Source organism: Erpetoichthys calabaricus, chromosome 1, assembly GCF_900747795.2.
Source record: "Erpetoichthys calabaricus chromosome 1, fErpCal1.3, whole genome shotgun sequence".
In the NCBI taxonomy this organism is placed as follows: domain Eukaryota; kingdom Metazoa; phylum Chordata; class Cladistia; order Polypteriformes; family Polypteridae; genus Erpetoichthys; species Erpetoichthys calabaricus.
Window position 1 is genome coordinate 243,995,365 of NC_041394.2, and position 27,469 is coordinate 244,022,833.

The 27,469-nt window shown below is 38.8% G+C and overlaps 1 protein-coding gene across 1 annotated transcript in view; it reads left to right on the top strand.

The window, feature by feature from the left end:
* Positions 1-27,469, top strand: part of LOC114643343 (histidine ammonia-lyase-like) — a 38,750-nt gene that overhangs the window by 8,922 nt on the left and 2,359 nt on the right. The window contains exons 3-17 of the mRNA XM_051931285.1: positions 2,140-2,164; positions 2,261-2,335; positions 2,626-2,698; positions 2,797-2,863; positions 2,961-2,998; positions 5,578-5,703; positions 5,797-5,936; positions 6,010-6,057; positions 10,149-10,296; positions 14,605-14,700; positions 14,794-14,852; positions 14,948-15,028; positions 16,458-16,523; positions 21,032-21,197; positions 22,052-22,186. Of these exons, the coding sequence (XP_051787245.1) occupies positions 2,140-2,164; positions 2,261-2,335; positions 2,626-2,698; positions 2,797-2,863; positions 2,961-2,998; positions 5,578-5,703; positions 5,797-5,936; positions 6,010-6,057; positions 10,149-10,296; positions 14,605-14,700; positions 14,794-14,852; positions 14,948-15,028; positions 16,458-16,523; positions 21,032-21,197; positions 22,052-22,186 (1,343 nt within the window). The remainder of the gene's footprint in view (positions 1-2,139; positions 2,165-2,260; positions 2,336-2,625; positions 2,699-2,796; positions 2,864-2,960; positions 2,999-5,577; positions 5,704-5,796; positions 5,937-6,009; positions 6,058-10,148; positions 10,297-14,604; positions 14,701-14,793; positions 14,853-14,947; positions 15,029-16,457; positions 16,524-21,031; positions 21,198-22,051; positions 22,187-27,469) is intronic.

Here is a 27,469-nt window from a genome sequence, read left to right on the forward strand (position 1 = left end):
CTGGAAATGCAGAAGAAATGTAACCAATTTGATCTCAAATGTTGTAAATTACCATGGACAAAGGCATCACACAGATAAATAAGGTGTTACTTCCATTTCTTATACTGTATAGGACTTGATTCTGTTTTATAGCTGATGACCCCAAGAAAGACTCCAACTCCTTTGACTCTGAACTCGACAAAGTGGCTTCAACAATGAAAATGGAATGAAACAGCCACTTAAATAAACTGTAATTCTAGTTGACATTAATCTGGGTTACTGCAATGTTTTCATTAGTTTATTTTATTCTGAATTGTCATAAAATGTTTTTAATATTTTTTCCTCATCTGAAATTTTTTTTAAACTAATTTTCATTTCTTTTTAGTGAATCAATATGTGATTAAGCAGGTGTAAATATACTTAACGACAATGGGCTTCAAATAGTTTTTGTCTTTATCTTCTCTAAAAATGTCACGTTCCAGTCTGAAGCACCCTTTTGACTCAATTCTTGTCTTGCCCCATTATGGAAGTTCATTTGAACAATTGACTGTACACGCTTTGATTTCTATTTGTGTGTTCTTCGTCTGCTATTTGTAGAATGAAAAGTAAACGAATGAGACATTAACTTCATTTTGGACTAATATTCTCATTGGTCACATAAACCGAGTTGTCAAGTCTAAATAATAATCGTTAAAGTAAATACAGCAACTGTCTCATCACCCAAATTGCTAACATGATGTACTCTCTACATAGCTACAGCATATAGGTAATATAACACACATCAAGTATGCTGGTATTCAATTATTGCATTTCTATTTTATAAAGCATTTTTAATGAAAGAATGAGAAAATGCTATTCCTGGAACAACTGTAACATTACAGCAGGCTCTGATCAATTCTCCAGAGTCTGCCTGAAATGTAAAGCATATACTGTACCATATCTTCATACATATAGCCTCACACTGCAGCATTTTGTTCAGTTGTGTTCATGTCATTTGCACTCTCAGATGTTATCTAATGGTGAGAACAGCTGAAGTTCATATCAACATGAAAATTATTTCATGTTAATAATTTACATGAAGTAGAAAAGGGTTGGATCTTGCAGAACCAGTTCATGGCAGCTTGTCTCCCTCGAGTATTTGCTGCATTTTGTCAGGTTTCCAACACTGTATCTCTGGTCCAAATGTTAGAATTCTTCCCAAATCCTTCATTAAAAGTGTAGTTTTTATTCTGTTTTTTTTTTCCTTTTGCAAAGATGTAATTTTATGACTCTTTTGAGCTAGGACTTATTTATGAGGAATGCACCCACTGTCACAAATATGAATCGATTTTAATGTTTTCTACAGTTTAATTGCCAACTACACCACAATTTATAATAACTGATTTTCAGCCTTATATTTGAAATCAGGTAAGAATAATATTTTATATAAAAACCTTTGGGAATCAATTTTTAGTTTTGTTAATTTTAATTAGCAAGTTTAGATGAAATGTATTAATCAGTATAGTTATCTCTATAAAGCCTATGATCATCATTAAGTGGTCATAAGCAAGTCATTTAAGCTGCTTCTGCTACTCTTTTAAATAGAAATCTGGAAAAACATGGGAACTTATTTTATGCAAGCTGCTTTAATATAATCTGTAAAAGAATGTATGCAAAGAGAATTATTATAATGTACTAGTGTTTGCCCTTACTGCTATGGATATTGTTTTAAAAGCCTAAAAGCTATTATTTTATATTAGCTCTCTTTATAACGTTATTCTGGAAATCAAATACTTTGCCCACAATGCTTGTCCAACCATCAAGCCTTTCATTTTGTGAACCTTCCTATTCCACTATAGGGTCAGGTAGAGCCCATTTTGGCAGCAAGGCTAGAAGTAGCCCTGAATGGGCTCTGTCAGTTCACTTCACTATGATACTGATTAGAATAGTAAAAAAAAAAGAAGGAAAAAAAACTTCTTCAACTTTTAAGGCCCTGAAGTGACAAGTTGTTAAACCAGCATGTGAATATTTATGCGTTTTTTTTGTTCATTGTAGTATATCAGTTGAGATTACTTCTAGTTTGCTCAGTTTTTGCTTTTAAATGTTCTTCAAACTATATTGCTTTGAAAAACAGCCCCCTGGCATATCAGTTACTAATTTAATTTTACATTTTGTTTATAGAAGAAAATATCAGGAGCCAAAAGAAGTAAGTAATTATTTATGGGGTGGTACTCTATGATCAATTTTTAAGCCAGGCCTTGGTCTTTTATTTGCTTATGTCTCTTTTAAAAATGTTTCATAGTATTTGTATTTAGATGGGAACACCCTCACTACAGGAGATGTGGTGAATTTAGGAAAAGGAATGTACAAAATTAAGGTAAGCAATATATGTTGTCCTTGCAAATAGCCCCATTATAGTTCATCAATAATACAATACAACTACATTTGCTGGCCAAAGGTGTTGTTTTGCAGTGCTTAGTAGATGTACAGTAGTTAATTAAAAACAAAGAAGAAAAAAACATACAAGTCTGAATTATGTTCCTTTGGCAGTCTGTACATCTAGGCCTGAACACTGCTTTAGATATGTTCAAGGAAAGCTGTGTCTTATTACTAGAAACTTAAAGTTGATTTACATTATGTGTTTGTTTTTTATTCTGTATGTTGTAGTTGACTAAAGAGGCTGAAAATAATGTCAAAAAATCATGGGAAGTTGTTGAGAATGTAGTTAAGGAAAGCAAAGGTAAATTAGTTTTTGATTATGATTAGGGATTCCATTCTTTTCAAATTGCTGAGCTAGTTGCTAGTCAAATGTAATCCATTTTGTTTTTTTTTCTCCAGTTGTGTATGGGATAACCACAGGGTTTGGCAAATTTGCTCAGACTGTGATTCCCAGAGAGAAAATTGTGTGAGTGATGTGGCTTATTTATTTGCTTTGAATGCTTTCAATTTGCTGAATGGTACACTGCTATGAAATCATGATATTGTTCTCACATTACTTATAGGGAACTTCAAGAGAATGTGGTTCGCTCTTCAGCAGCAGGTAAGCAAAATCATCATCCTTTAGAAAACAAAAAAAAGGTCAAAAAATCTTCATTTAGCCAGATTTGTGAATTTTTGAAAGTCCTTTCACATTTGTTACATTATAATAAATTCTGCAACAAGAACATGCAGCAGACACGGTTGAAAGTTTATTAAGGGCACAAATGTTAGAAAATTTTTCTTCACACAAAGAAGCATAGACACATGGAATAAATTAGCTAAGTATTCTGGAAAGTAATACTTTATGGACCTTCAAATCTCAACTCAATGTTATTTTGAACATCTAACAGTTATGTGTATTAGTATACTGTAGGATGTTGATTTTATTTATTTATTTTTGTAAATGGAAATGAAATAAAGGGCAGTACTGTACATCAGTCAATCCATTTTCTTATTACTTGTTCAATGCATGGCTGGAGGACACCTAAGCTTTAAAAAACAGCAGGACACACAGGGCAGAAAGCAGCTGTGAACCAGTAGGGCATCTTGACTCTCTGTTACACTTACAGTGCCTTGAGCTCCATCTTTAAATAGTGGCATGAAACACACGAGGCTTCTCAGCTTAACCAGAGTAAAAATGCTGTGCGGAGGCATTATAGCCTTTGGCCTGTCCCAGTTACTGTATTTATATTAAGGCATTAAGCTGACATACCATAATAGTGTATTTTAGGCACAAAGCAAATCTGAATCTTTAATTTGGTGAGTTATCTGGTGACAGGAAAATTTTACAGATCTTGTCATTGACTTTTTCTCTATGTGTGTGCCTTGTGGCTTACAGTCAGACAGTTAGATTCATGGAAACTGTACTTGTGCCATGTGCTTCCTTGCACTGAAGACTTTTAATTTACTCATCTGTGCTCATTTTGAACATGAAATAGTATTCATACAGGTAAAACTTGTTTAGACAGTGCTTCAATTTGCCTCCCTCCAACATATTTGAATATGTTAACCAATCCATCCATCCATCCATCCATTATCCAACACACGATATCCTAACTACAGGGTCACGGGGGGTCTGCTGGAGCCAATCCCAGCCAACACAGGGCGCAAGGCAGGGAACCAATCCCGGGCAGGGTGCCAGCCCACAACAGGGCACACACACACCCGCACACCAAGCACACACTAGGGACAGTTTAGAATCGCCAATCCACCTAACCTGCATGTCTTTGGACTGTGGGTGGAAACCCATGCAAACACGGGGAGAACATGCAAACTCCACTCAGGGAGGACCTGGGAAGCGAACCCGAGTCTCCTAACTGCGAGGCAGCAGCGCTACCCACTGCACTACTGTGCTGCCCCTATGTTAACCTATTAAAATAGAAAATTAAAATGACGTACAGAGAAAAATTAAGATAAATTTTGCATAGATTTATTCATGTATAGAGAAACAGCAATAATTGTTCACATATAATTATTTATAAACATCAACTAGACAAGAATATAGTATGGGCGCACTGATAAGCCAAGTTCTAATTATTAGTTTAATATAATTACGCTGTGAAAACCAGAACCAGTGTAGTGTACAAGTGATAGGTGGGGATATTTTCTGCACAGAGCAAGAACGCATTCGGATTGATAACGAAACGAAATTATAAATTGTAAATTAGTTGTTTATCTTCCTAGAAATTATCAATGTCATGTTTATGTTTATTTTTGTTATTGCCTCATAAATTTCAACTGCTGTATCTGATGCCGTCACAGAAGGACAGTCAGAAAATTATTTTTGAAGCATTTGTGGATAATAATCCGAGAATTTTACTTTTTTCATTCATGAGTGATATTTTTCCGAAACCTGCTGCTTACACACGAATTGTACTGAGCCTTTTGGCCAATAATGCCGCCCCCAAAAAAGTGCCTTCCAGGGCAGAACCGCCCCTTCGCCCACCCCTAGCTACGCCACTGCCTTTATTTGCCATTTACACCTATTAGGGTAGCTCTAAATCAGAGTAAAACACATAATGTACAAAACAAAAATAATGAATAGAAAATCTACATAAAAATAAACTGCATATACAGAAAATAGCTCATACTGTAAATTACAAATGATAAGAAACAAATATTGAAGTTTGTGAAGATATTAGGGAAACAGCAAATAAAGAGCATACTGGCAATTTAGGGTATATTATCTGCAATAGGCTTTTTTGGGAAACTCTTATTGAATAATGGCAGGTTGAATGTTACTGTAGCAGCCAGAATAGTCCCTTTCACTCTTGTCTTCTCTTGTTCTCAGTTTAAGTGCAGACGATGACCAAACCAGCATTCAATCCTAAAAGACAGCAGCAGTAAACAGTGCAGCACTGTGCAATTCTGGTCCATTATGTCACCTGGACAGAATAAAACATCTTCTCACTGTACTTGTTCACACTGTCACACACTTTAGAAGATGACTGTGGGGTTTCAAGTGCCCGGGTGTGGTAACGCTTTTTATAACTGACATTGTTTTGGTACATAAAAACAACCAGTGTTTAATTAGGAGCTTTGCCCCTTTTTACTAGAAATCTCTGGAAACAAAAAAACTCAAAAGACGGTGACATGTTGAACTTCATGGCTGCCTACATTATTTATTTATGTTTTGGTTAGGTGTTGGTAAGCCACTGAATCCAGAGCGCTCCCGTATGCTGTTAGCATTAAGGATCAATGTACTGGCCAAAGGATACAGCGGCATTTCCCCAGACACACTCCACCAGATAATTGAAGCTTACAATGGTATGTTTGCTGATGTTTACGGTGATTCAATTGATGAAGGTAAGCTTAAAAAAATGCTATCATATTTTCATCAGCATAATTAACCCTTTACAGCTTCCTGCTTATCCTTCATACCTGAGAAGGGGACAGTTGGTGCTAGTGGAGATCTCGCCCCACTGTCTCATTTAGCACTTGGCTTGATGGGAGAAGGAATGATGTGGTCTCCAAAGTGTGGCTGGGCTGATGCCAAGCATGTAAATATAAAAGTGATTGTGAGTAGAGTTGCATGAATGCAAAAAGCCAAATACTCAAATCAGTTTCTTTTAGATTTTACAGGCTCATGGACTGAAACCCCTCTCACTTAAGGCTAAAGAGGTAATAAAATAACTTCAATTCAGTGGTATATGATTTTTTAGTAAATGTGGTTCAGTGGTTAGGAATGCTGCTTTACAGCTCCATTTACCTGTTTGATGTCTCTTCCTGCAATGATCTCACAAGTAAGAAAATAGTCCTAATTGGCTCAAATATCTGCATGATGCAAATTTGGTCCTATTCTTAGGAGACGGAGTAAAAGCATTTTATCAGTTTTCCTAATTTAGGAAGCTACACCTAACTTCACCTTGATTTAGGGGAGCTTGTGAGCTGCCTGAAGATGGCATTTAGGCAGATATTGGCACACACATGTTTTGGAATAACTGGATACTCTTGAAAAAAGATTTTCATTTGACAGAGATTGAATAATATTCGTAACAAATCTTATATGTTATGTGATTGATCCATCTATGTGGAGAAGCCTTGTGCTGTCAGCCGAAATCAAAGTGTTGGTAACATAAGTTTTTTAGCCACAGGGAAAGTGAAGCTTTGCAATAGCATTTATTTGGGTATGTCACAACCAACTATTTCTTGGAGATTCCACCAAACTTTGAACGCCCATACAACACATGCAATATGCATATTTATATCTCTGAGGCTAGGGATATGCACTGGCAATGGGAAGGTTGCTGGTTTGAAACCTGTAAATGCCAAAAGAGAATCTGCTCTGTTGGGCCCTTGAGCAAGGCCCTTAACCTACAATTTCTCCGTCCTGGGTATGGTGTTAATCTGCATCCAGCCCTGCATGCAGGCCCTCCAACCTGCAGGGAAAAACCTGGGGGTTGGTGGCAGAATTGGCACTCTAGCCACCATAAAAAAAACTTCACACTGGTTCCACTCCATCTGAACTAGTGTGGTGCTGAGGTATCACCTATTGCATGGCTGCACTCGGGTCCTAATCTGGATCCTGAGTTGGTTTGTCGTGTGGTGGGTGCAGCAATGCACTGTATCAGCGCATGCTCCTAACCACTGTCTCTCTTTGTCTACCACTCTACATCCACAAAAATTGCTGGTTTTCCTTAAGTTGTTGGTATGCACATAAAGATCACTGCCCCAAATGTTGATGAACATGCATACAGTGGTGTGAAAAACTATTTGCCCCCTTCCTGATTTCTTATTCTTTTGCATGTTTGTCACACAAAATGTTTCTGATCATCAAACACATTTAACCATTAGTCAAATATAACACAAGTAAACACAAAATGCAGTTTTTAAATGATGGTTTTTATTATTTAGGGAGAAAAAAAATCCAAACCTACATGGCCCTGTGTGAAAAAGTAATTGCCCCCTTGTTAAAAAATAACCTAACTGTGGTGTATCACACCTGAGTTCAATTTCCGTAGCCACCCCCAGGCCTGATTACTGCCACACCTGTTTCAATCAAGAAATCACTTAAATAGGAGCTGCCTGACACAGAGAAGTAGACCAAAAGCACCTCAAAAGCTAGACATCATGCCAAGATCCAAAGAAATTCAGGAACAAATGAGAACAGAAGTAATTGAGATCTATCAGTCTGGTAAAGGTTATAAAGCCATTTCTAAAGCTTTGGGACTCCAGCGAACCACAGTGAGAGCCATTATCCACAAATGGCAAAAACATGGAACAGTGGTGAACCTTCCCAGGAGTGGCCGGCCGACCAAAATTACCCCAAGAGCGCAGAGACGACTCATCCGAGAGGTCACAAAAGACCCCAGGACAACGTCTAAAGAACTGCAGGCCTCACTTGCCTCAATTAAGGTCAGTGTTCACGACTCCACCATAAGAAAGAGACTGGGCAAAAACGGCCTGCATGGCAGATTTTCAAGACGCAAACCACTGTTAAGCAAAAAGAACATTAGGGCTCGTCTCAATTTTGCTAAGAAACATCTCAATGATTGCCAAGACTTTTGGGAAAATACCTTGTGGACTGATGAGACAAAAGTTGAACTTTTTGGAAGGCAAATGTCCCGTTACATCTGGCATAAAAGGAACACAGCATTTCAGAAAAAGAACATCATACCAACAGTAAAATATGGTGGTGGTAGTGTGATGGTCTGGGGTTGTTTTGCTGCTTCAGGACCTGGAAGGCTTGCTGTGATAGATGGAACCATGAATTCTACTGTCTACCAAAAAATCCTGAAGGAGAATATCCGGCCATCTGTTCGTCAACTCAAGCTGAAGCGATCTTGGGTGCTGCAACAGGACAATGACCCAAAACACACCAGCAAATCCACCTCTGAATGGCTGAAGAAAAACAAAATGAAGACTTTGGAGTGGCCTAGTCAAAGTCCTGACCTGAATCCAATTGAGATGCTATGGCATGACCTTAAAAAGGCGGTTCATGCTAGAAAACCCTCAAATAAAGCTGAATTACAACAATTTTGCAAAGATGAGTGGGCCAAAATTCCTCCAGAGCGCTGTAAAAGACTCATTGCAAGTTATCGCAAACGCTTGATTGCAGTTATTGCTGCTAAGGGTGGCCCAACCAGTTATTAGGTTCAGGGGGCAATTACTTTTTCACACAGGGCCATGTAGGTTTGGATTTTTTTTTTCTCCCTAAATAATAAAAACCACCATTTACAAACTGCATTTTGTGTTTACTTGTGTTATATTTGACTAATGGTTAAATGTGTTTGATGACCAGAAACATTTTGTGTGACAAACATGCAAAAGAATAAGAAATCAGGAAGGGGGCAAATAGTTTTTCACACCACTGTATGTGAACATCAACCAACAGAACAGTGTCAACACACAGGTGGGCATAAATGCAAATTGGGTTATAGTAGCCAGCACGTTACCCTGAAGATAAGCAGGGCAGGATGAGAGATTAACAGTAAAATGTCATATAGTTACGCTGAGCTCTGCATTTCCAAACCCCTGGAATAGTCCTATTAACATATTACAAGTCCGGAAAGGGTCAAGAAGGCAGGTGGAGACTCCCAGGCCACTGGATACACATAATCAGGTTCTGCTCTGCAAAACTGTATAATGAAAAAAACAGATGCAGAAAATGACAGAATGAATGAAAGTGTATATTGCAAAACATGAAACAAATGGTGGCGCCGTGGTAGCGCTGCTGCCTCGCAGTTAGGAGACCCGGGTTCGCTTCCCGGGTCCTCCCTGCGTGGAGTTTGCATGTTCTCCCCGTGTCTGCGTGGGTTTCCTCCGGGCACTCCAGTTTCCTCCCACAGTCCAAAAACATGCAGGTTAGGTGCATTGGCGATTCTAAATTGGCCTTAGTGTGTGCTTGGTGTGTGGGTGTGTTTGTGTGTGTCCTGCGGTGGGTTGGCACCCTGCCCAGGATTGTTTCCTGCCTTGTGCCCTGTGTTGGCTGGGATTGGCTCCAGCAGACCCCCGTGACCCTGTGTTCGGATTCAGCGGGTTAGAAAATGGATGGATGGATGGATGAAACAAATGGTGTAAAATATACAGTCAAGTTTCTGTACTCCATCTGTCTGGCTCCGTATTGCAGGTTTGGGATGTATCCCAACCCAAGAAGGGGGTCAGTTTATTACAGAGCGCACATTTAAATACAAACACAATTATATTAAAACTCACTAACCCAACTCAAATGACTTTATGATAAGGGAGGACAACTGAAGAATCCTAGGAAAAACTTTCACAGACACTGGAAAGCAGCAGGAGCTGGATTTGAACTGAGCCTTCTTGAAGTGACTACTGATAGTAATCTAGTTCAATGCAATTTTTTGTATTTCTCACTTTTTATAAACTTTGTTGAAAATTTTTCCACCTCTTAAAAGCATCAGTATTTTTACAATGATGTAAATGTCAGTAACTCCAAATATTTATAACTGCTGAAAAAGGTGGGGGTGAGTGAAATAGTAAAGCAAAGAAAACACTCTGGAAAATGAAGCTGTTAAAAAGGGAGACGAGAGCCTTGGGAAAACAGGAACAGCAGAAGCACATTGTAGTGATCTGAGAAAGAGCACTCATGCATAACAGTGAGGGAAAGTAAAACAAGGTAGATGAGGGAAAAGGAGTCGTCCTATTGTACCATGGCTTAGAATTTCTATCTATCTATATAAATATATGTAAAAAACTAAAACTCGCCTCTAATGCACGTCTGAAACTAAACACATGTATTTACTTTGAAGGGACTGGCTCTCATAAATGGGACACAGTTGATCACCTCACTTGGGTCAGAAGCTGTTGAGAGGGCCGAAGCCATAGCCAGACAGGCGGATATAATAGCAGCTCTAACCCTCGAGGTTCTTAAGGGATCAGCAAAAGCCTTTGACAAGGGTAGGTGTCGAAAATACAACTTATTATACACTAAGATGTCCACCTAACTTTAAAAATCTAATCTTTTTCATTGAATGTTGAGTCTTGCCTGTTTCTGTGCAATGTTTTGGTTTGAATCAATGAGTTGTCTGTAACAGTGTCAAAATTACAGGGCTTTTCAAGGCCCTGATGCAATGAACATTATCAGGTTGAAATGCATTTGAGCACAATAAAGACATGATAGGAGGTACCAGATCAGTCACCATTGTCACAAACTTGACTCCGAGTCATAGAAAGGTTTGGGGCAGCCACCTGTATAATTGGTTTCCTGGCTGCAAAGTCGTAAAGTAGATACAGCAATGATGTGCGCAAAACCGAGTCCAAAACAGAACTGAGAGAATAGGGAAAAGGTGGAAGCTTTTAAAGGGGAAGACAGGAAGTGAGGTCAAAGGGGCCGGGCTCATGAAGGTCTTCAGCCATAAGTTCGAGCCCGGATGTGACATCACAGGGACCAGAGCCGGCAAGGACTCTTTCCATAGGCTCGGTCACAGAAGTGACATCAAGAAGACCAGGTGGAATCTCCCGTGAATGGTCTACAGGAAAGGGAGACAAAGAGTTGGTGCACTCTGCCACATCCCGGTATGACTCGGAACTGCCCTTACTCAAGCCCTTTAGCTGCCTCCCATGCGCACATGTGTGACACCCTGTTTAGATAAATATTGTTCTACATCTACCAAATGAAGTAGGATGGATCCATTGATTGGTAAGCTTTTCATGATATCTTTGTCCTAAACTCAGCATAAATGAACAAGAACCAGGATTCATTAGACCAGCTATTTTTTCAGTCCTGATGCGTTTGTCTTTCTTCTCAAACTGCCACCAGGTTGCCATATTTCATCTATGACAAAACCTTCTGACAGGCCTCTTTTTGCACCACTATTATATTTGGCTATTGTTTGTCTGAATGGATCTTTTATGCTAGAACAGTCTCATCACACTTTTTGCCTTCTTTCACATAAATGGATTGTCCTTTGCTGGATTTTATTTTAGGGATGGTGGCCCATTCTGAAATATGCCTATTATTTTGGATTGTTGTTCCTGATGTTTTCATGACTGCGAGTCTGGCATCCAGTACAGTGCTGTGTTCAGATCCACTTAAGTTGTTAGTCTTGCCCTTTGGCACTTGCCTACTATCTCTTAGTCTTGGAAAGGACAATTGTACTTAAAAATGGCTGTTCAATGAGAGCCTTTGTGGAAACAAATCTAATAATCAGTGAATAAAGTATAGCAATAAGCTACTACATTTTCAGTGTGTTAATTTTGAAGATCTCTGTAAGATGGTTTCTATTGTTTTATGAAATCTGAGAGATTTTGTTTCATTACATTCTTTAGATTGAGTTATGTTACTTCTGTCCATAACATTCAGGCTGCATGTTGCTCAGACCTGCAAGTAAGAATTTCACAGTATTCTGTACTCACAACAATTTTACTACATCTAATAGTAATAACTTATTAAACTATTTTTTAAATAAAATATTTTTAATTGCTTGACGCTGTCTACAATCAACAATGGCTTTTTTGGATGAAGTTGACATAATTTATATCTTAAAGGATGTTAAGGATACAGTTAGCCCAATGATGTGCAGGACTTTTCCTACACTGAATGACTGAGTGATCCTACATGGCATGACTAGAAGAGAAAAGCAGTTGCGATATTTAAACTGATGATGCACCGCAAGATTTTTCAAACTGAGTAAGTGCACTGCTATGCCAGATAGCAATGGATACAATTAGTAAAACTCTTTATGATAAACAAGAGTGTCTAGGAACTGCCAGTGGCTCCCCCCCCCCAGTCCTTCATTTTGCTGACTATTGGGTTCCGGCCCGTCTTTTGTGTCTATCACTGCTAAACACTAAATATGCAGTCACAAGATGAGGAGGAGCTCACATGGAGCCTTTGCAACTTCCCTCATTTGGAACTCCCCTGGTGTGTCTTGTGTTTAGCACTTTCACCTGTTTTTTGATCCTGCTTTTGCTTTGTGGTTTTTGAAAATGTTTGGCTGATTTGCCTTTTTCTATTCTCTGGATATTAGACTAGCTAATAAACTATTATTTTAATTTTCTATGATTCATCTTTTGAAGTCAGCCCATTTTGATCTGCACAAAAGCCAAGGCCTGTGCTTCCCTACATAACAACCCACTAGACGACTGCACTGTGGATTCACCCATCTGTATGGGTGCATGAATCATCCCAGGAGATATCATGATGCTACGTATTCATCACCCAGTCTAAATTTCATGTTACCACTTCAGTTTAGTTGCCTTAAAAAGCCAAATAATTTTTTACCAATTAGGCAACCATTCTAATCCAGATTTTACATTTTAAAATATTAACTTGTTATTTATAATTATGTATAATTTATACAGCACTTTGCAGTTTATTATCTATCGGAGGTATCCTGTATTTAATCAATCAAAGACGACTTAATTACAAGTATATTAAAAGTATGAGCAGGAGGCCAAGGGGTCAGAAAGAGAAGGAAAAGGCAGCTAAAGTTACATCAAAGTTTAAGCCGGTCTCAAGTTCACATTGCGATCTGCCACAGACTGAATTGGAAGAGACCAGTGAATGAATGGATCAGCCAGGACTTCACGCTGCAGCATCTGCTTCAGCCAACAGCGAATGTGGGAGCAAGACTCCCAGCGAGGCAGGCAACAAGAATTCAGCAGTCTCAGGTGGGATATCAGAACCGAGAAAGGCCTCTTTATCCCCTCTGTGTACTACTACCAACACCCACTGTGAGCCAACAGGATACATACTGTAAGTCTGCCTTCAGAGCACGGAGAAGAAGGAAACAAACTATCCGAGCTGAAGGCATTGATTACTGCACTTGAGGAAAAAATAAATGATGCAAAGGAGGATATAAAGAAGGATACATACAAGAGACCAGACAACAGAACAGACAAGCTGCTGCAGGATATAAAAGATCAGGAGGTACGTTTAAGCAATAACTCTGAGAATCAATATTGTATGAAAATAAAATGTGCAAGGGAATGAATACTTTTTTACAAGCACTTTATAAAGGTAGACATCACAGAAGGAGAGGGAGGATAGTGGAGTTTGATATCAAATCTTAAGAGTAAAATTCCAGCCAAAATAAACTGCCTTGTTTCTTTGACTGCTTAAAAATGGTGCAGTTGGGTTTAGTTCAGTTTATTCAATTTATTTTGTTTTCTCCAGAAACTTAATTAATTGAATAGGAAACACTTTGCTTTTTTGGGAGGTTTTAATACCTAGTTTGGGTATTATTTTTTTCCACTATTGACTTTTACTTTGTATATCCTCAACTTTTTTTTAATTTTTTTTTTTTTGGCGATTTAATTACCCTTTTTATACTCTTTTATATCATCCTCACTGCCATCCACTTCTTCAGTTTCTAAAGTCTGGTCTGAGATCAGACCCTGTTACCTAATCTTCAGTGTTTAATTTCATTTAAATAAAATCTAATTCTGTATTTTAATACCTTTTGTTTTATAATGCACCAGAGAGTGACAACATAATGAATTTCCCTGTACTTTATAAAAGCATAAATACTACTACTACTGTGAAAATTAAGGCAAGATCTTTCCTTACAACAGCCTGATCATGCAACACAATTTCATGTGCATCTTATTAGTCAGATGACTTTTTGCAGTTTGAAATGAATTGGTAGTGTCAAGAAAGGGAAAACGCAGAGATGTTTCATTATAACTTGTCGTCTAAGCAAAATTACAGAACACATTAAATTAAAAAAAACAGTTGGGTGTTTTAATATACAAATACAGTGACATGCTTAGAATGTAATCACCTTCTTCAGCGTTAGATGGTTTAAACACTATGGGGTGTTCCAGTTTATTGTTAACAACACATCACCTTCACATTTACATTTACCAATATAGTTTTAGGCCGTTATTATTTATTTATCTACAGTATGTTATGATACACCACAATCTTATTAGCTCAATTCCAGCCCCTGACTTGACTGCATGATGTTTTCTACTTTACCGACCTGTACTCCAACTGTTAGAACAAAAAACAAAACAAAAAAAAAACACAAAAATGTTCTTGAAGAAGTGGTCACAGAAGATGGCTATGGATGAATAGATGATGAAAGACAAAAATTAAAGGATCTTAATATTGATTTACATATATTGTATAGAATAACTGACTATTGAATAAAGGAAAGTATTGCTTTACACCTTTCTTCTTGGAGCCATGAGTGGCATTAAGAGTGTGTGAACTGTACTGTACTGTATACTTGGTGATTTTATTTATTCTTCGCCTTTCAGACATTCATAGGCTTCGTTCTCATCCTGGGCAAGAGGAGGTAGCTTTTAGGTTTCGGTCACTTTTGGATTCAGATCTATATCCTTCAGAAATTGCAGGTGAGAAACAAATGGCAACTTGTTTTGCTGTTTCTGAATGTCTGAGGATCTTATTATTTACTGTATATACTGTATTCCATTTCCTTTTCCCAGAGAGTCACAGAAATTGCAACAAAGTCCAGGATGCATACACCTTACGCTGCTGTCCACAGGTAATTGGACTGTCATGGTCTGGTCTTCTATACTCTGTAAAAACAGCTTTGCTCTAAAGTCATCCTGTAACCAGATTATTAATGATCTTAACCAGGTCCATGGCATTGTGAATGAAACTATTGCTTTTGTGAAGAACATCATTAACAAAGAAATAAACAGCGCCACCGACAACCCAGTATCCTTTGAGTTGTTTTTCCAGAATATTAATCTGACAATGAGGTCCAATGCTGCATGCATGCAACTGAAGCAGATCAGTTAGCATATTTTTGGCAAGTATTAGACACAAGAGTAACTGTGGTGTGGTCGAAACTATATGTAACTGATGTAAACATTGTTACGCAAAAGGATCCATGCTCCCTTTAAATACATCTAGTAAGAGCATAAGTGGTACCCCATTTAGTTGGTGAAGATACTTCCATCCATCCATTATCCAACCTGCTATATCCGAACTACTGTGTCACAGGGGTCTGCTGGAGCCAATTCCAGCCAACACAGGGCACAAGGCAGGAAACAAACACCAGGCAGGGCGCCAGCCCACCACAGGGCACGCACACACACACCCACGCACTAAGCACACACAAAGGACAATTTAGAATTGCCAATGCGCCTAACCTGCATGTCTTTGGACTGTGGGAGGAAACCCATGCAGACACGGGGAGAACATGAAAACTCCACGTAGGGAGGACCCGGGAAGCGAACCCAGGTCTCATTACTGCGAGGCAGCAGCGCTACCCACTGTGCCGCCTGTGAAGATACTTATTATTACTTATTACTTTAATTTATTTTCATTACAATTTGATTTGTGAGACTTGCTGAAAATCCTACAAATAAAGCCTTGGTACTTGTTTGGTTTGTGCTATTGAATTGTTGAGTATACTTTCCATTATTGTGTTCTATTAGAGGGCCATGCAATAAATTGAACCAATTGGATGTCTAATTGTTTGTTTTTATATATGAAAAGGTTAAACGTAGTTATTAAAAAGTGCTCATATATGCAAGGCCTGCTATGGAAGCATGATGCTGTAATAGACTGCCTCAGAGTTAAGGACAGGCTTTCAATTTTTGAAGCATGATGCTATGTGTGTAGAGTGTGCATGTTTTTCCAAAGTCTTTGGGCTTCCTCACAGTGCACACCTCTAATCCTACATCCTCAAAATGTATGTTAGGTTAATCCGCCAGTGTGGAAAAGTGTGTATATTTGAGTGTGCTCAGTGATGGACTGGCACTCCACCAAGACTTGGCTCCTACCTTGTGTTTAATGTAACTGAGATAGGCTTTGGGAAAGGCATGTAAAAAAAGAGAGAGACTGGATGGACCTTATAAACCTATGAGCTGTTCTGCATTTATAATACTTCATTCATACTTTCATCAGTTGTAAAGAACATTCTAAAAGCTAATTGTAACGTTCTAATTAAATTAAATTTATTATGTAGTTTATTTCACAGTATTTCTGGAACATTTTGTAATGTGCAATCCAATCCAAACTTCTGGTAGGATGATTCTTGGGTCATTTTCTTGGGTCAAGTGACATTTTGATGACTTATTTTTTATCTTATAGTCTAAATCTAGATTGGTTTTCTACCCTGCCTTAACATATTTTCCAGATGGTGTTTTCAGAGAGAGGCGTGACTCTCTCAGGAGGTAATTTCCATGGGGAGTATCCAGCCAAGGTACAGAGATTGTAAATAATGACATTCTAGGCAAATAATGACCTGACTCCCAAGTCCCAAGTGGGACAAGCAGCTTTGAGCAGGAATGGGAACTGCTGTCTAGAATGTTTTGTGAATACAGTATTTATTGCTTAATCAATCAAAAGTTTTAAGTTTGTTATTGTTATGTAAAACACACACTTAAATTAGATTGACATGAAATGAACAGATATGGAATACTTTTAAAATTTTACAGTTAAAATTTTAATTTTGTTTTTGACAGGTTTTTAGGGAATATATAACATTGTGTTTGTTAAATAAATACCGAGACCATGGGAACAGACTCATCATAAACAGGGGCGGGGGGAGGATAGGCTAGAGCCAGGCTATATATAGGCTATAACATGGGTAATGAATCAACAAGAACAATAGAAATAATACTAATAATCCCCAAACTGGTGTACCAAAGCAGACAAAAGCACAACAAAATACAATTTAAATGATTAACATAACAAGATGACTGTAACAAATAACTTTGAATGCATTTCTAATGGCTGATTTAATTCAACCACATAAATATCATCCACCATTGTTCAACATTATCTTTGGCTAGACTGATCACACTGGTCACATTCTCTCCTCGAATTCAAAAATTATCCATGGTCAGTTTCTAAGTGGTAAAATCATCTAATGTAACGCATTGATCAGATGATGATGATATTGCTTTCATTGTATATGTAGTTCAAGTTCAAGCACTTTATTGTCATTGTGTGATACAACAAAGTTAATTTTATGACAAACCCAAAGGTGCATTTAAAGAATAGAAGAAACAGAATTCAAGTTAAAAAAAAGAGAAAATAGTCATACAAAATATCCCAAATATTTTCAAATGTGTCATATACAGTGTTAAGTCATCATGTAACTAGAGCAAATTATTATTGCCCAATGAACAGCAGCATAAATTGTTATTGCATCTATTAATGAACAGTATATTCCATATTATATGTTGTATTATATTAGTTGGCAGATTGGGAAAAAGCTATTTCCTAGTCTTTGTGTGTATGCGAATAGATCTAAAGTGTCCACCTGATGGGAGGAGCTCAAACAATTCATTTCCAGGATGAGTATTATCCTTATTAATGTTTTTGGCACACCGAAAGTCTTACGCAAGAGTTTCAGTGATGGCAGTTCAGTGCCGATGATGACCTCTGCTCTTTTTACCAACTGCTGCAGGGCTTCTTTAGCAGCCTTGGTGCAGCTGTTCTACCAGGCCATCGTGCAGATAGTCAAGATGCTCTCTATAGTGCATCTATAGAAACTGAGCAGTACTGATTGTTACCAGACAGTGAGTGGTCTTTTTTGTGGTCCTAAACTCCAGAATAACTTCCTTGGTCTTTTTGGTATTTAAGACCAAGTTGTTGAGGTCATACCATGCTGTCAGGTTCATGCCCAATGACAGTTGGATCATCTGCAAATTTAACAATAATGTCTGCTTCATGGGTGAACAGTGTGCACAGGAGGGGACTTAGTACACAGCCTTGTGGCACATTGAATTGTGTGATTATATTGGACCAGTTAGTTTATTTCAGGGAAGTAAATAATTTTTGTATGTTTATGGTGCAGCAAGGTAAGATTATAACACAGTTGTGCTCTCACCATCACTGTAAGCTAAATGTAAGTCTGGCAAGTAAATAGAAACCATTTTAATATTTTTATACTGTTGGTGATTTTTTTTTACTTGTATAATACAGATTCAGTGCTGTTTAGAGAAATATGAAATGCAAAAATAAATAAATAAAAGAATGTCAGCCAGTACAGCACAATTCCTATATGTTTTCTGAAATGGCACACCTCAGTCTCATATTTTTGCAGCATTGTGTCCCCCTCAAGAATCTCAAATTTTCAGACTGGTATTTTGCATCAAACCCCAACACATCTCGTTCTCAGCAGTCCTGGCTCTTCTGCCTTTCCCGCAGTTCTCTATGTACACATCTAGCAGTGATTATTCCACTCAAAGCATCCTTGAGCACTTGCCATCACGAGCTGACAAATTCACAGACCACCTGCACTGTAAATAATTTGAAGTCCGCATTCAGCATGGAGCTGGTTGTCATGGTTGTTGATTAGGTTGCATCTGTCTGAAGAATACTTTTGAAATTAATTTTGCAGATTCAGGTTAGATATTGTTACACAGTCATATCGGATTTGAATCAGTTACAGAATTAAATTGAACAGTCAAACAAAAAAGTCAGCCAAAAATCAGAATTGAGTCATTTTAAACTGCTGTCTTAATGTAGCCTTGGTAGGCGATAGCAACACATTGACCTAAATGCAGCTGGTATGGACTTATTTTGACATCTTTCTACCATTGCTCTAAGATTGGCAGGGTAGTTGCCCCCGATATGAGAGTCTGGCTATGAATAAAAGTCTGCTAGCCGCTCACTGTAGCAATGTGATAAATCTGAAATAAAAAAAAAATAGGAGAAAGTTAATTCCATCCTGATAAAAGCATCTTAACCTTTCTATTTGATTGATGTGGAACTACCCTTGACAAATTTCCTCCTTTTCCTAGATACACATCAAAATACTCCTGTTCTAATAACAACATGCATACAGTATTGCATAACGGAGAAATGGATAGACAAAATGCATTTTTTCATTTTAAGTCTTTGTTTTTACACATTGCTATTAGAAACAGGGGTAGGATAGCTATTTTAATTCATTTAACAATCATTTTTTATCCAAGGGAACTTGGTTTCCCTATCATGTAGTTGTTACAAAATAATCCGAAAGTGACAAACAAACGCAAATGAAACTGGCATAATCATGAGTGGAAAAAAAAAAGTCTAGGCTGACAACAAGCTACAAAAAGCAGATTTGGCAAAGTGATACACCATAAAATCCCAAAGGAGTGCTCAAAAATAGCTGTGGCTGGCGCTCATAGTTATTGGTAGAATTTTGTTGCTACCCAAGAGGAACATTGAAAGATAATTGGGGAAGGAGTTTGTGATTTGGGTTTCTAGACATCTTTGGTTTGAATAAGTAATAGTACTCTATGCCATATTGCTCTGTCACGTATCCACTGTAATGAAGTTCTTAAAATTGAATTAAATGTATTCTCGTTAAGCATACTTCCATTTATTGGCTCAGGGAACAATACAATAACATAGTATGAAAAAAGAAATGCAATATAAGCACAAAACAATGTTGAAACATAAACTGAGGACATCATACAGTACAGCCTCATCCTTAAAAGAAGTATTAGTTAAAAATAATCAAGAGTAGAATTAAAATATCTTTATAGATGAAGAGTACTTTGTGAATATTCTCTGTATAATTGCTAACATCATGCTAAAATAAACAAGACGACAATAGCAAATATTGCTCCTGTTATTCTCAGTGGCTATATAAAAGAGACACTACTTAGTACAAGATGGTCCTTTGTTAGAGTACTACCTTACCCAGGGCTGGTTCCTTTCTGGTGCTTGATGGTCCCCGGATGAGCTCAAGTCTACTGCCACACTGTATTGGAATACGCATTGTGGAACATGACCCGGACACAGACAGGCAGACACGCTGTAATCACCCCACACACGTTTATTGAGGTGCTCCATATTTACAAATGTGCTCACAAACTCCAATACCCCAAAGTCCTGGCCAACACACAACAATGCCTTCACTTTCTCTTCAGGCTGCCTCCTTGCCTCCTCCCAGACCTCATCCTTCTTCCACCCGACTCAAGTCCTGAATGGAGGGAGGTGGCCCCTTTTATAATCACCCGGATGTGCTCCAGGTGCTTCCCGGCAATCTTCCACCGGCACTCCTCAGTGTGGCGGAAGTGCCAGCTGCGCACCCGGAAGGACTCCGGGTATCCCCAATCCTCTTCCCCCCAGCACTTCCGGGTGTGGCAGAAGTGCTGAGGTCCAGGGCTCCCAAGGCATTCGAGCACCCCCAGCGGTGACCACGGGCCCCTACAGGGATGAGCTTCCATGCTCTGTACCCGTGGTCCCCATAGCCGCCAGGGCGGTCGCCCCCACGTGGTCTGGGGAAGGCGTAAGCCCTCTTCCGGTCCTCCGGGGCATCCCGGCCAGGTCGCCCCCCCCCCCAGCCACCTGCGATAGCATGTTTGGATAACAAAGGAATCCATGATTTGAAATATGCTTTTTGGCTTAACATCAGACTGACATTCTACCATCATGTGCTACTGATGAGTGTATAATACCTCCTCCCACTGTGACCATCTTCACCCTAGCCAAACACACAGGCAAAGGGAGAGTATTTCTTTAGGAATAGGATAAACTAAATAGACACTGGGTGTACTTTATACTTAGCTCTGGCTCTTACACTAAACTTGTGCTTCCTCTTATTTTTTTTATTATTTTGTGTTATCACTGTATAGTATGTTTTTTTGCTGCTGGAGCATAACAAGGAGTACTTTGTAGCTATCTCCATCTGTCAATAAAGCACCTTTCACAGCTACGTATCAATGAAAATGTTTTTAACCTTTTCCACACTATTGTTTTTATTAGGCTTTAGATTATCTGGCCATAGGAGTACATGAACTTGCCTCGATCAGTGAGAGAAGAATTGAACGGCTGTGTAATCCTTCCCTAAGTGAACTTCCAGCATTTTTGGTCAGTGAAGGAGGTCTGAATTGTGGCTTCATGGTAGCACACTGCACAGCTGCTGCTCTGGGTGAGTGGTGAGAAGCCCTATCCTGTGACACCTGCCAATAGTATATATTTTTTGCTCTAACATTTAAAGACATTAATGTAAATGTGCTTGAACACTGAGATCACATGCTCCTACTTATTCGGACTTTTGTTCTTGGTTTTTATCTGTGATTGATTTTGTATGTGAGCTTTCACTAAGCACTTTCTAATTTTGTCTGTTTGTGCATTGCATTGATCTTTATTTTGTAAAGTACCTGATGATGGGGCTGCTGAGTCCTGCTACTTGTTTTCACTATCTTATTTTACTATCTACTTTCTGACAAACAGCTCTTCTTTCATCTACTGTAGTGCTATGTCTAATGGCAAGAAATACTCTCTATCAAAATAAACATGATAAAGGAAGATGTCTTTTAATTTTTTCAGGGCACCCTAGGGCTTTCAATTTTGAAAGACTATGAAACCAGAGAGAGAAACAATAAGTGATTAGTCATTTTTTGCTTATTTCTTTTACAGTAATTTAACAGAGCTGTGCTGATCAGCTATTCAAGTCTTTGCTTTATTGCTGAATTAGTTAAGTATTTGTTTTTGCTTTTGCACTCAGTTCCAAGGATAGTAAACGTAACTCTTTCCGACCCTCCCAGATAATATCTAGTCCCCAGTTCCCATTAACATCAGTCTGCATAAGGTTTACAAAATTAATTCTAAGCAAAGGAAAAAACAAATAACACCTTTAATTTTCTTTATGAAAATCCTTTAATTTTCACCATTCAATAACACCTTCCATAGGAAATAATAAATACCCAGAAGGGAGGGTAACACACAGACAGACATAATGTAGCAAACCATAGGTCAATAATGGTATTTTCTTTTGTCCAGTTTCAGAGAATAAAGTTTTGTGTCACCCTTCTTCTGTTGACTCCTTGTCCACCAGTGCTGCCACTGAGGATCACGTGTCAATGGGAGGCTGGGCAGCTCGAAAAGCCCTCAAAGTGGTGGAGCATGTGGAGCAAGGTACAAAATACTTGGGAAAATGTAAAATATGATGCACTGTGAATCTGAATTTAGCTGTTCCTTTCTTCTGTGAATGCACTTGCTATAAATATAATTTTCATAACATCTTCAAAAACAGTAAACTTTGCATTTGGAAATTACGATGGCATGGCCACACTGCAACTGGCAATATTTTGCTGTATTGGACTTTTGGGCCTGTGTGTGTGTACTTTACACAATCAAGTAATGCTCTTTAATGGTATTAAAGTCCTGAATAAGAAAACAATGGTGTAGAAAATAAATCACTGAGATACTTCTTAAATGGCGCAAGACAGTAACCAACCCTGAGCCAGAGGCAGACCATCGCCATGCCCACTCATGCACATACCCACAAAGGACCAGTTCAGAGTCAGTATTAACCTAATTCATGTGGTGTTTGAGGATATGAGAGAAAACACTGAATAGCTGGATGAAAACCTATACAGATGCAGAAAAAGAATGCAAACTCCATAGGAACAACAATCTAAGGTAGCAGCAGTTACCACCACACATCCATGACACCTACTTCCCTTTATAGTTTACTTTTTTAAATACAGATTAGCAAACTAGCCTCATAGAACAAACTCATATATTCTAAAATGCTCCACACAACCTTTTTTCCATGGCTATGCACTTGTGACCTTTCCAGCTTCTACAGCTCTACTTACTTTTGTGAACCAGTTCCAAAACTTGGGGAACTTTTGCAGGGTTATCCACAATGTCGATTTACATAAGCGAGTCCCTGAGGATTTAGAGATGTCTGGAGCAATGCTGCCTCAAAATAAGGAGATCATGGGTTCACCTCCTCATTCCTTTCTGTGTGGAGTTTGCAAAGTGCAATGAGTAGTGAGAAAAGCGCTATATGAATGTAAAGAATTATTATTATTATCACACATTCCTATATACTTCAATGGGAGTAGTATAAACTAAAGCAATTTCATCTGTTGTCTAGATTCACAGGATAGCCAGCAGCCAGAAGCTATTCCACAAGCATTTGGTATAATGCAGGAACCAACCTCAAAAAGGATGAAAGCCCATGATAGGACAAAGTCAGTCATACATGATGTGTTTGAAGTCCTCCATTAACCTAACATGTACCAACTTGGACTATGGGAGAACAAATAAATTCCATCCAAACAGTGACCAGGGCCTCATACATAACGCTGTGCGTAGAATTTGCACTAAAACATGACATACAGACAAAAGTCGAAATGTGCTTACGCACAAAAATTCAGATGGGCAAAACCGTGCATAAGCCAACTTCCACGCACTTCCGCAACATAAATCCCAGTCTACATGAAATGTAATGCTCGTGCACGTGCTTGCCGCCCCACCCAGTCTCCTCCCAGAATTACCAATAATTTGAATATGCAAATCAATATAAATGTTCCCTTAAGTACAGTGTTCTGTGAAAAGGCAAAGGCAAAAGCATGGGGAGAAAAGAAGAATATCAGCGAATGCCAAGTGGAGGTAATGAAAAACATACTATTTGTTGGTTTAAGCAGTTGTATAAACAACAAAATGAAGCTGATCGAAAGTTCAAAATCAGAAAGTCGCACAGTGCCCGAAATAAAAAAAGAAGCTGTCAGATATCAAAGTCACTGTGAAAAGGCGAGTTGTAGCCCATTGTCTGAGTGTCATATGGAAGCTTATTAGGGTACAGAGGAAAGAGAAAAAAAATAGGGACACAGTGGGGGAAAAAAAGCTTGAAATGTCAACTTTAATCTTGAAATTTATACTTTAATCACACAGTTTATTTTGTCATTGAAGTAGAACGTCATAAACTTCATCTTAAAATCTTTTGATTTACTAGATTCTCAAATCCCATCGTAACTAAAGTAGCACGTTAAATGCTTTGTATTCTATGTACTCTGTGTGTGAATCACTGCGTGTTTCTTAAACAGGCTTTCTCTTCCACCAACAGGACACAGAATCCATTACATTCATGATATTACAGGTCTCTGTTCAATTTAAATACTAAGATATATGCTTGATATCATTTTCATGATGAAATGAATTAAAGCATGTATTAAACAGTGGTGCAGGGGTAGCGATGAGCTGGCGCTTCGTCCAGAGATTGTTCCAGCTTCCCGCTGTGCGCATCCCTCGATGAAATAATTTATTATTAATAAAAAATGATTTATTGTCTCTTTCAAACATACTAACCCCCAATTCCTGTTCTTCCATTTCTTTCTCCAAGTAACCAATCACCACACAATCAGCTCTTTAATAAAAGTCAGGCCATCTGTAAGCTTAGAACGTCGATTCTTCAAAACTTTTAAAGAACATTAAAATATCTTTGTAGTACATGTTTAATTATTTCATTCATCTATCCATCCAGGGTTGTGCCAGTCCCAGCAAGCACACAGTGCATCCAGAAAGTATTCACAGCGCATCACTTTTTCCACATTTTGTTATGTTACAGCCTTATTCCAAAATTGATTAAATTCATTTTTTTCCTCAGAATTCTGCACACAACACCCCATAATGACAACGTGAAAAAAGTTTACTTGAGGTTTTTTTTTTATAAAAAATAAGAAAATTGAGAAAGCACATGTACATAAGTATTCACAGCCTTTGCCATGAAGCTCAAAATTGAGCTCCGGTGCATCCTGTTTCCCATGATCATCCTTGAGATGTTTCTGCAGCTTAATTGGAGTCCACCTGTGGTATATTCAGTTGATTGGACATGATTTGGAAAGGCACACACCTGTCTATATAACGTCCCACAGTTGACAGTTCATGTCAGAGCACAAACCAAGCATGAAGTCAAAGGAATTGTCTGTAGGCCTCCAAGACAGGATTGTCTCGAGGCACAAATCTGGGGAAGGTTACAGAAAAATGTCTGCTGCTTTGAAGGTCCCAATGAGCACAGTGGCCTCCATCATCCATAAGTGGAAGAAGTTCGAAACCACCAGGACTCTTCCTAGAGCTGGCCGGCCATCTAAACTGAGCAATCAAGGGAGAAGGGCCTAAAAAAACTGAGAAATCACATGTACATAAGTATTCACTTTGTCAATGCACCCTTGGCAGCAGTTACAGCCTCAAGTCTTGTTGAATATGATGCCACAAACTTGGCACACCTATCCTTGGCCAGTTTCACCCATTCCTCTTTGCAGCACCTCTCAAGCTCCATCAGGTTGGATGGGAAGCGTCGGTGCACAGCCATTTTAAGATCTCTCCAGAGATGTTCAATCGGATTCAAGTCTGGGCTCTGGCTGGGCCACTCAAGGACATTCACAGAGTTGTCCTGAAGCCACTCCTTTGATATCTTGGCTGTGTGCTTAGGGTCGTTGTCCTGCTGAAAGATGAACCGTCACCCCAGTCTGAGGTCAAGAGTGCTCTGGAGCAGGTTTTCATCCAGGATGTCTCTGTAGATTGCTGCAGTCATCTTTCCCTTTATCCTGACTAGTCTCCCAGTTCCTGCCGCTGAAAAACATCCCCACAGTATGATGCTGCCACCACCATGCTTCACTGTAGGGATGGTGCCAGGTTTCCTCCAAATGTGACGCCTGGCATTCACACCAAATAGTTCAAACTTTGTCTCATCAGACCAGAGAATTTTCGTTCTCATGGTCTGAGAGTCCTTCAGGTGCCTTTCGGCAAACTCCAGGCGGTCTGCCATGTGCCTTTTACTAAGGAGTGGCTTCCGTCTGGCCACTCTACCATACAGGCCTGATTGGTGGATTGCTGCAGAGATGGTTGTCCTTCTGGAAGGTTCTCCTCTCTCCACAGAGGACCTCTGGAGCTCTGACAGAGTGACCATCGGGTTCTTGGTCACCTCCCTGACTAAGGCCCTTCTCCCCCGATCGCTCAGTTTAGATGGCCAGCCAGCTCTAGGAAGAGTCCTGGTGGTTTCGAACTTCTTCCACTTACGGGTGATGGAGGCCACTGTGCTCATTGGGACCTTCAAAGCAGCAGAAATTTTTCTGTAACCTTCCCCAGATATGTGCTTCGAGACAATCCTGTCTCGGAGGTCTACAAACAATTCCTTTGACTTCATGCTTGGTTTGTGCTCTGACATGAACTGTCAACTGTGGGACGTTATATAGACAGGTGTGTGCCTTTCCAAATCATGTCCAGTCAACTGAATTTACCACAGGTGGACTCCAATTAAGCTGCAGAAACATCTCAAGGATGATCAGGGGAAACAGGATGCACCTGAGCTCAATTTCGAGCTTCACGGCAAAGGCTGTGAATACTTATGTACATGTGCTTTCTCAATTTTTTTATTTTTAATAAATTTGCAAAAACCTCAAGTAAACTTTTTTCACATTGTCATTATGGGGTGTTGTGTGTAGAATTCTGAGGAAAAAAAAGAATTTAATCCATTTTGGAATAAGGCTGTAACATAACAAAATGTGGAAAAAGTGATGCGCTGTGAATACTTTCCAGATGCACTGTATAGCGCGAGGCAGAAACAATCCCTGAACGGGGCGCCAGTTCATTGCTAGCGCTATCGACTGTGTCCAGGCGTTTAATTGACAACAGTATACATCATTTAAATGAAATTAAAAATATATCTGTATAATGTAATATATATACTTTACTGCATTTCATCTTAAAAATGATATCAAGAGCGCCAAGAAGATAACGCCTGGAAATCTAAATCGACTTAGAAGCCAGTCGTCGTCATCATCTGTAAATACGCGCTCTCTTCTTGTTGTTGTTGTATGGTACAATGATATTCAATATATAAATCCTCCATAAACTTATTTTCCTATAAAATGGTAAAAATAACAATAATAATAATAATATGATAAAAAAAAACAATGAAGATATACAATATGAAAGTATAAGTGGCTCAGGTTGTGCAATATTACAACTGTAATGGAAGTTTACAGTGAGGTAATTGTACTTAAAAGTACAAACAGTTCTACCAGGAACACTTCATGGACTGATTGAGTGTGTTTAGAGCTCTTGGGGTGAAACTGCGAGGTTTGTGCAGAAAAGGCTCTGAAGCATTTGCTGAATTGGAGAAGTTCAAGTAGACTGTGTGCATGGCTGAGGAAGTGTGTGCTAGATGCTGTACCCGGATAGTTTTCTCCGCTGTTGACACAATCTGCCATAGAGCCTTCTTATCAGCTGCTGTATAGCTGTGATTCCACACTCGGATGCAGTGGGTTAAAATATTGTGAGTGGTGCACGGAGAGTAACAACGCTAAAGCAGCTATGGTATTTAGAATAGATTGGTCATTCTGTGCATCATTACACTGTTACAAGTTGATTACAATCAGATGCCTTGAACCAAAAAAACAATATGTG